This window comes from Terrapene carolina, unplaced genomic scaffold, assembly GCF_002925995.2.
Source record: "Terrapene carolina triunguis isolate 2854851 unplaced genomic scaffold, T_m_triunguis-2.0 Scaffold193, whole genome shotgun sequence".
Lineage (NCBI taxonomy): Eukaryota > Metazoa > Chordata > Testudines > Emydidae > Terrapene > Terrapene triunguis.
The window spans coordinates 1,106,434-1,116,271 of record NW_020664544.1 but is presented as its reverse complement, the minus strand read 5'-3'; the positions used below and the strand labels follow the sequence as shown (position 1 = coordinate 1,116,271).

Sequence of the window (9,838 nt, the reverse complement as noted above, 5' to 3'; positions counted from 1 at the left end):
GCACCTGGGAACTCAGCAGTCCCTGTTGAGGCTCTGTTTCTCTGTCCACTGTCACGTATAGGAACTGCCAGCCCCATCAGATGGGCCCTGGACCCAGCAGGAGATTTCTGTCTGCAACAGCAGCTGGTGCCCAGTGCATGGATCCCCTTAATGGACAATTCTGGAATAGCCTGCCCCAGGGGAGCTCTCTCCTGGGCCCAGGCAGTTACTTGTTGGCCTGGCCCCAAAGGATAGTAGGGGAGCTGTGTCCTGTAGGTAGAAAGAGGCTCCTGATTCCTTGGGACCCTCCCCTTCTCTGGCGGCTGCTTTCCCGCCTGACTCCAGAGTCCCCTTCTGTCACCCCAGTCCTTGCCCAGCAGCGGCCTGTAGCACTGCCCAGTCGCAGGCAGGTGGGGATTAATCGTGGGAGGCAGCAACCTCCAGCCTCCTTGCAGAACTGCCCACAGGCCGGCTGATTGCAGGGGGCCTCCAGAGCTTGGTGTGAAGATGCTGCCTTCACTGTGACTCTGCTCGGGGGCCGGTCTGACTGAAGGGCTGCTGGTGGCTCTCCACCCTCTGACCACGCTGTGCTGCACATTCTGTTTGCAGGGGCTCTCCGAGCTGGCCCTCCACGAGATCCTGCTGGTTAAAGATCTCGGGCACGGAGAGAACGAAGAGGAAAAGATCAGCTCCTCCAGCATCCGGCAGAGGCTGCTTGGAACGCTGCTGCAGCTGCCACAGGTAGGAAGGCATAGTAACTGGAGACTCTGCAGCCGCGACGCCCGTCCGTTTGCCAAGCGACCTCCGGCCTGTAGGGTTTTGTGTGGCTTCTAGCCCTGGGGAGAGACGCTGGTCTACTCGACCTCAGTGAGTGGGGACCAGAAACAACAATGGGTGACACCAAGACAACAGGGTCAAATAACAAGGGCGGCGATAAGAGTGGGGACATAGAGACAACACAAGGGAGCGCTGAGCAGAGAGGCCTGGACAGGGCCCGTTGCTGGAGTCAGCTGGCCCTGGGCCCTGTAACTGCATCCTCCTCCTGGACTAATGCCAGAAGGAGGTTGACGGTGACGTTCCTGGGCTTAGTTTGGATCCCATGACCATAACTAAGCACAGGGAGAAGTGCAGCTGGACGTTGAGCGGGTCTGGGGGGAGGTGTGGTGGAGACTGGGGTGTGCCGGGGTCTCCCTCTCAGGGGCATCCATGGACCATACCAAGACCAGACCATGTCTCTACTCACAGTCCCAGGGAGGAGCTGTCAGCTTTCACATCCATCCTCAGAGCTCGTGGGGATTCACAATCAGGGCCTCTTCTCCCCAACCCTTCCTGCCCCCACCAGCGCTGAGTAGCTTTGGAATCTTCTGACGCTGTAACTCTTCTTTGTGTAGAAAGACCCAGCCCAGCCTTCTCGTCCCTACGTGATCGGTCTGACTGGAGGAACTGGAAGTGGGAAAAGTTCCATTGCCAGACACTTGGAACGCCTAGGAGCTTTCCTCATCGATGTTGACAAACTGGGCCACGAAGCCTATGCCCCAGGTGGCCCTGCATATGAGCAGGTGGTGGAGGAGTTTGGAAAAGGTACAGCGAGCATATTCTGCATAGAATGCCGGGGCAGCAAGGGTGACGGGGACACATCATAGACTCCTAGAATCTCAGGGTTGGAAGGGACCTCAGGAGGTCATCTAGTCCAACCCCCTGCTCAAAGCAGGACCAATCCCCAGACAGATTTTTGCCCCAGATCCCTAAATGGCCCCCTCAAGGATTGAACGCACAACCCTGGGTTTAGCAGGCCAATGCTCAAACCACTGAGCTATCCCTCCCCCCTAATCATCTTAGTAACTTCTGAGTTCCAGATCTCTCCCTCCTTTGGTTTGGGAGCAGTCCGCGTACCCTGCACTTCCCCAGCTAACAGGGCTGTGGAGAGCTAGTGTCTGAAAGTGAAGTGCTGGAGGTAGTTTTCTTATCCACTGACATCTTCGGCTGTAAACAGCATCCATGATTATTTGTCCTGGACCCAGGATGCTCGCTAACTTGTGCTTCCCTATACTGGATATTCGCGGCCACTGAAGCAGCAAAACGCCAGGCTACCTTGAGTTTGTCTGTTGACTGACTCATCCCTAGGTGGTGTCTCAGAACCAAACGTACAGCTCTTTGGGATCCAGAGGATGCTGCTGGCAGAGAACTCTTTTGGACATAGGTTGGTTTGGAAGCCTGAACTGCTTGGTAGGGACCCTGTAAGACAAGGGTAGCCAAGCTTCGCTGAGCTAAGGACTGTGTTGTAACCAGAGTTGTGGTAACATAAAGGCTGCCCGTGATTGGCAGAAAATGGTGCCAGCTGCAGGTGCCCTCATCCTTAGTACACAGGTCCCAGCATACAGTGCTCCAGCTCAGTGGCTCTCAACCTTTCCAGACTCCTGTACCCTTTGAAGAGTCTGATTTGTCTTCTGGACCCCCAAGTTTCACCTCACTTAAAAACTTACAAAATCAGACATACAAATACAGGAGTGTCACAGCACACTATTATTGACAAATGGCTGACTTTCTCATTTTTACCATATAATTATAAAATAAATCAATGGGAATTTAAATATTGTACTTACATTTCAGTGTATAGTATACAGAGCAGTATAAACAAATCATTGCCTGTGAAATTGTAAGTTGTACTGACTTCACTAGTGCTTTTTATGTAGCCTGTTGTAAAACTAGGCAAATCTCTAGATAAGTGGATGTATCTCCTGGAAGACCTGTGTGTATCCCCGGGGCACTTGTACCCCTGGTTGAGAACCACTGCTCTGGTTTGAACCAAGCAGAAGATGCTTAAATTAAGACGAAACCTAGCATGTCGGTCTGTAGCATTTTTAGGCCTTGCCTCTGTGCCATGAGCATGTTGGCCACCCTTCTGCTTTAAAAGTTGCCTGAAGGTGAGGAGAAAGGGACTTTGAGACGAGCCTGTAAGGTTGTCCAAAAATCTGTTGTCTCTTCCATAAGACATTCAGGTCTTGACGGTGCCTGGAGACCTGGTGACGTGATATGTGAAAGCTGAGCAGTGGAGGGGGGAGAGATTCTTAGGAAGATCATTGAGCTGTTTTTAACTCCTGTTGAATTCCACTGCCTAATGAACCGTAGGAAGAAAGGACATTTCTGGTAAGGCGGGAGACCTCCCACTCCATAGCTGTGCCCGCCAACAAATTCTCCAGCTAGAGCAGGGAAGGCTGGACTTGACATTCCTAATGTTCTCAAGGTGAAGGAAAAAGCCCTTTCCTGCCCTCTCTACACTTTAAAGAAGCCCAGGGCTTGAAACCTTGTTTGCAGATCCCTTTAAGGGAATGCCAGGCAGAGACCCCACTCAGCAGCTCCTGCTTCCCGTGGAGCCCTTCTCCCATGAGGATCTGAACTGAGTCCTTTTTTTACTGTTCCTCTTTGTCTTCCAGACATTTTGAATGAAGATGGGACAATTAACAGGAAAATCCTTGGGGCCAAAGTGTTTGGAAACCAGGTAAAACCCGCCCATCTCAGTGTCAGTATTTCACCTCTCCTGTCCCCACTGCTGCCAAGGCTTCGGTATCTTCCCCTCTGTGCTTCTGCTGCTCCCTCGGCTCCCACTGGCTGTTTTTCTCTAGTGTGAAGGTGTTGGCAGTGCTGGATCCCCGGATCCCCTCTGCAGCCCAGGCAGTGGCAGCACAAGCCACCTACCAGGGGAGACCCATTCCCAGGGCGACATCTCCCAGTGTTGGTCTAAGCACTGGCATACATGTGGCCCAGGCTGATTGACCCTGTGTGTCCTGGGGTTTCCCAGAGCAGAATTAACCAACACGGTGATGGGAACACGGACCACTGGTCTGCTCCTGTGCTCCTCCTTTCACTAGTGGGAGATTGGCAACCCTGGATTTTGAGCTGCAGCTGAGATGTGGAAGGGGAGTTCAGTCTCCATGACCTCGTCGTTCCTTGGCTTGTCTGAGTGGGAGCCCTGTGTGGGCACCGTTCTGCTGGGGCCTGGACTGCGACTCCCACTTCCTCAGCTTCCTCTGTTACATAATGATAGATCCTCTCCGCTGAGCTCTTGCAGTGACTGAGATCAGGCTACTACTGATGGAGTCGCTCGGAGAATCTGTTCCCTGCAGGGCAGGAAAGAGGAGAAGAGCACCTTGCTTCCTAGGGCAGCATCACCACCTTCCATCGGGGGCTAACCTAGCAAGCTGGAAACGTGGGGCCCTTGGAGGAGGGGGCAGGAGGGATGCTTGTGGGTGACTCCCTTTGCTGGGTTACCCAGGAAATCTGTCACTTGATCGTATGAAAGCAAATAACTGACGTCCAGCCATGTGCCCTTGCTAGGAGCGGTTAAAGTGTCTCACGGACATCGTGTGGCCTGTGATTGCAAAGATGACGAAGAGGCAGCTGAAGGAAGCAGCAGACCAGGGTGAGCGTGATCTTTCCCTCTGAGCCCAAAGGGGACTGGGACATATCATCCCGTTACCACCGCGCAGCCCAGAGACCCTGGGTAACTGCTGTCCTAAGCCCCAGTCTGCAGCTGCATCTACTTCCTGGTAGGTTTTCCCAGCTCAGTCCTTTCTGTGCTTTACTGGGAGCTCGTCCACTGCATCTTCCTGCAGTTGGGTAAGTGCCAGGGGCCAAACTGCTACCAGACTTGGATTGGGAGCCTTTGCATGAAATGGTTGGATACTCTGCCCCCCCTCCCTTTCCAGAAAAGGCCATGAGTGCATTTGTAATTCCAAATCCCAGCAGTGAGTTTCCCCGGGAGAGAATTCCTCTAGCTCCCTGGGGAAATGGAACGCCCCTGGAGCATTGCTAGCCTCACAGGCATTTTCCTGGAGACGCTCCCATGGCCCGGCCCAGCCTGTGTGCACATGCTAGGCAGCAAACCGTCTGGGGCCTGCTGGTTTCTCTTCTTCTCGTGCTCCGCGGTAAGGTGTCTGCGCTGCCCGTTTGCAGGAACTCGTGACATTTCAGGCTTGCTTGGATTGGCTCGTACAAACAGCCCCGGGGAATTGTGTGCGCTGGTGGTTCCCAAGCACTCATGGGGAATGGCCTCGTTCCACAGGTAAAGTGGTGTGTGTGCTGGATGTTGCCGTGCTGCTGGAGGCTGGCTGGACAGACATGGTCCATGAGGTCTGGATGGCCAGCGTCCCGGAGAAGGAGGTAGGTGACTCCCCGCCCCAGCCATTTGCGGTTCGGGATTGGCCCCTGGTGCGCCCGCGTGGAAGTGAACGTCCCCTCTTGGTCTTCGCAGGCCCTGCGCCGCATCGTGGCCAGAGACGGGCTGAGTGAGGAGGCTGCTCGCAACAGACTGCAGAGCCAGCTGAGCACCACCCAGAGGGTGACGCAGTCCCATGTTGTGCTGTGCACCCTCTGGGAGCCGGAGGCTACCCAGAAGCAGGTGAGAGCCCAGGGTCCCCCAGGCTGGGGATCCAGGAGCGCTTGCTGTCTTGCCTAGGACAGGCCAGCAGGGATGGAGGGGAGCCATTGGGGTCCATCCCTCTGGCAGAGATGCAAGCCCTACCTGCCCTGCGGCTTCAGCCAAGGACTTAGATACCATGTGGTTAGATAGGAGTCCTGCCTGGGCTCCCCTTAGGGCCTTGGACAAGCCACTGCTCGCCGGGTTATGCTCAGATCGGGTGAGAGCGTTGTTCCGCTCTAGTGGAATGGGGCTTACGGAATATCTGGTCCCCTACAGTTGGCTCAGATGCGGAGCCAGAGATCTTCCGTGTCCCTCTCCCTATGGAGGAGCTATGGCTGCTGGCTCTTTCCTTCCCAGGATGAGGGTCGTCTCCTTGGAAAGCAGCGGATTCTGGTAGATGCCCAATTGCTGCATTAGCTCAGCGGAATCAGGTGTTAGTGGGTGGCCAGTGAGAACCCCCAAGTCCTGTCTATGCTGCAGCCACCTCTGGCAGATCTGCCCCCCGGCTGGGTTATGAGTGAAAGGTTTTGGGGCTTTGTCCGTACTGCGCTGTAAGTGGAGTTCACGCCTGCCCCTGCGCCAGTGCTCTAGCAGGCTGTGCCCATCTCCGCCCTGGCACAGCTGCATTTGGTGCCCTTTTTTGCTTCTGAACCCTGACTTGCTGTCCCACGTTTGTTCTGGCAGGTGGAGAAGGCCTGGGCCCTCCTGCAGCAGCGCATCGCCCAAGACTAGAGTCTTGGGACCTGGTGGTTTTTCCCATCACTCCCGTCTCATCTTCATGCACAGCCAGACTGGGAATCCCAGCACTGCTGGGCCCTGCTGCCAGGGGCTGAGGGCCTGCGCTCTTGACCCCACTCTCTCTCACACCGTGTTCTAGCATCGCATGTCGTCAGTCAGCCGGGCGCAGTTCAGGTCTCAGCTGGGTGGTTAAAATGGCTCGTCTGGTATCGGGGGGGAGGGGCTGGGGGCAGAGGCATCCTGCTTTACTGTTGCTAAAGGCCCTGACCAAGAGGCAGTACCCTGCTGTGGGCTCAAAGGGCAGTGAGGGGCAGCTGCTCTGAGCTGGCAGCCTGGGCACAAGCCAGGAAGGCAGCAGCAGCCCTTGCCTGATGTGACTGACGTTCCCTGCACCCCCTGAGGCTGCAGTCTCCTAGGAGCCAGAGATCACTGCCCCACAGCACGTCCCAGGAGCAGGCCCAGCTCCATTTGCCACCCTAAACATCTTTGGGCTACACTGTATGGAGCGGGGACATGAGCGCCGTCACCCCCCTTGTATGATCAGTATCGCTTGGATTGTCCCCCTTTCTCAGTGGATGGGCCGCGGTGGCACGGGCTGCCAGACCTGGGCGGACTCTGTACCCTGCGGGCATGTGCCAGTTAAAGGTCCGGTTTGCGCAGTCTGTCTCGGTGTGGTAATTGTTCTGCCAAGCCTGTTTCTTCTGTTCACCTCGAGCCCAAGGGCCTGTCCCCGAGCAGGCTGCATTTGTGCTGCTGGTCTACGGTAAAGCAGCTCTTCCCGCCGTAGGGGAGAATCCTGCTGGCTCGTGATGGGAGCTTCACTAGCCCTCGTGTCACTCCGTGGAGCACAGGCTCCTGCACCCACAGGTGCTGAGCACTGGGCCAGCACCGGGCCCGAGGTCTGTTGAACTAGGGGGACCCGGGAGGGCTTTTCCCCATTCTCTGAGCACTGCCAGTGCCAGCCTAGTGTTTTCAGAGCCTGAACTGAAGTTAGCTTAAGGCTGTTCATAGGGATGATACAAAGCCCCCGTGCAGAGCTCTTGTGCAGCAGGGAAACGGATCCAAATTGCACAACACTAGTGCAGCAAAGCAGCCGTGCCCCCCCGCTCCTCCCTGGATCCAGGGTGCAGTGAGGAAGGGGGGATGTGGACGCCCCTCGGGTGCTGCTGCCATCACCAGCCCTTGCAGCGGGAGCTTTGCCGATGGACTGGAATCGGCAGCGGCTGAGTTCGGGTTCAGTTTCGTGCCCAGCATGTACTGGCTGCTCTCTCTCAGTGCTCGGCTTGGCCCTGTGCGGGGTGAGTCTGTACGGTGCCCTAACCAGCCAGCTCTGAACCCTTCCTTAGCCTCCCGGGACCTGCCCTTCTGTGCCTTGCAGTCGAGTGCTGATTACACCCGACTGTCCCAACAGACAGCGCCAAAGCCGCGTGCAGGAACCGGCCCTGGCCCTGGCTCTGCTCTCTGGCTATCAGTAACCGAGGCGCTTCATTCACTTTTAAAAAATAGACCTAGCAGTTGTGCCAGGTGGCCAGCAGGGGGAGCTGCTCTCATTCAACCGGCTATCACCATTGCACGGGGCAGAGGGACCTAAATTCCATGCCACTTTTGTGGGTGCTGATGATTTGAGATTCATTTGACTCCCACTAGCACCTCTAGTGCAAGGCCCGTGTTCATAGGTTCAGCGGGTGATGCATGTTTATGGGCACGTGAAGGCAAAGCTGATGGCAGAATAAGATCTTGGATGGACGGAGAGGTCTCCTGGGGGGGTCAAAAAGACCATTCAGCCACCAAGAGGGTAGCAGCGAATCAGTGGGTGCAAATAATAAAGATGCCACGTAAGAAGCAGCAGCTCTAATCTCTCCTTGTATGTTCTTTGGTAGGGGGACAAACATTCCAACTCCCAGGCAGAACCCGGAAGAGCTGTCCACCCTCCCCCATTCCTCTGGCCAAAGAGCAAAGGAGGGACGCAGTGCCCCCACTCCCTTCAGAGTCTGGGGGGGTGTCTACATGGGAAGGAAGGTTATACTGGTTTAAGCCAAGGTGTGAATTTAAACTGATCATAGAACTGGCAGGGGCCTCGAGGGGTCATCTAGTCCAGTCCCCTGCACTCAAGGCAGGACTGAGTATTATCTAGACCATCCCTGACAGGTGTTTGTCCAACCTGCTCTGAAAAATCCCCAATGATGGAGATTTCACAACCTCCCTGGGCAATTTATTCCAGTGCTTAACCACCCTGACAGGAAGTTTTTTCTAATATCCAACCTAAACTGCCCTTGCTGCAATTTAAGCCCATTGCTTCTTGTCCTATCCTGAGAGGTTAAGAACAATTCTTCTCCCTCCTCCTTGTAACAACCTTTTATGTACTTGAAAACTGTTATCAAGTCCCCACTCAGTCTTCTCTTCTCCAGACTAAACAAACCCAGTTTTTTTCAATCTTCACTCAAAGGTCATGTTTTCTACGTCGAGCACCCACAGAACAGGGGGGAAGTTGGCGCCTGTGCTTGCAACCCCTCCCAGCTTGGTATCGATAGTTGGAACAGTATAGTAACACTATGCCCCATCCTTGTCACCACTGAAATTCAGTGGACCAGGGGCTTTTTTCAGCGTTGCTTATGACATTTAGGAAGGGTTTTAAGCTAACCTGAAAAAGCCACTTGGATAGTGGACTCTCAGGGTCCATGTGGGGTTATACTGGAACAACTGTTGGTTTAGCTATACCGGTATAACCGGTCAAACTTTCCCATGTAGACAAAGCCTGACTGCTCCTTACTGGGCGGGAGCAGGGCTTGCTGTTCACACTCTTTTCAGCCCTACAGTAGATCAGGGTGTTTCCCCTCCCGCAAATCAATTGCACTCTTCCCCCAAGCTGTGTTCTGGTCACAGAAGCTTCATCTCTGAGGATAGGGTGGGTCCATCACCAAGGGTCAATGAAGGAAAGGTCCCACCCTACTGTCCCTGAGCTCTTGGTGATGTACAAGGCATACCCAGAGGGGAAGCAGAGCTGAATGATACTGAACTTCAGCCCATCCCAGAAACCAGGCCCAGCTGGGGCCTGTCCCTTCTGCCTCCAACCAAGGAGAACGTTGATTCCCTGATGCTGGCTGCAGAGCGACAGCACTGGCGGGTTTCAGACCGTCTCCCAATGCTGCTGCCGCTCTTCCCTCGAGCGATTCCAGCCCTTGGAGCTGGTGGAAACGCCTCATGAAAACCTCGGCTAGAATTTCATTTGCCTTCCCTAGGCCTGAGTCTGCTGCAGGAAGTCAAGGACACTTTTTAGCTGAGGGAAAGAGGAAATTAAATTCCAGACTGAGAGGGCGTCAGAGTAGCTGGGCCAGGAGGTCTGGATATGCTGGCGGTTTGTCTGCAATCCCGCTCCCTTGGGCTGGCCTGGCCAACATACTTGGAGTGTGAGTCATCTGCAACGGAAGCCAGGTTTGTAAAGTGTCTGTTACACAACCGGCCCTCGCTCAGGATTGAGCGGCGGAAACCAGCCGCGCGCCTGTAGGTCAGGTTGGAGTTTTGCCTAGACCAGGGGTTCTCAAACTGGGGGGGGGGGCCTCAGGGGGGCACGAGGTCATTACATGGGGGGGGTTGTCAGCTGTCAGCCTCCACCCCAAACCCCGCTTTGCCTCCAGCATTTATAATGGTGTTAAATATATATTAAAAAGTGTGTTTAATGTATAAGGGGGGGTCGCACTCAGA

At 54.9% G+C, this 9,838-nt stretch overlaps 1 protein-coding gene across 1 annotated transcript in view; it reads left to right on the top strand.

Moving 5' to 3' along the window:
• The window catches only part of COASY (Coenzyme A synthase), an 11,134-nt gene extending 4,920 nt beyond the window's left edge, over positions 1-6,214 (top strand). The window contains exons 3-9 of the mRNA XM_029912224.1: positions 589-720; positions 1,371-1,560; positions 3,414-3,478; positions 4,315-4,399; positions 5,042-5,139; positions 5,231-5,377; positions 6,083-6,214. Coding sequence (XP_029768084.1) covers positions 589-720; positions 1,371-1,560; positions 3,414-3,478; positions 4,315-4,399; positions 5,042-5,139; positions 5,231-5,377; positions 6,083-6,130 — 765 coding nt within the window. The 3' untranslated portion in view covers positions 6,131-6,214. The remainder of the gene's footprint in view (positions 1-588; positions 721-1,370; positions 1,561-3,413; positions 3,479-4,314; positions 4,400-5,041; positions 5,140-5,230; positions 5,378-6,082) is intronic.
• The last annotated feature ends 3,624 nt before the right edge of the window (positions 6,215-9,838 follow it).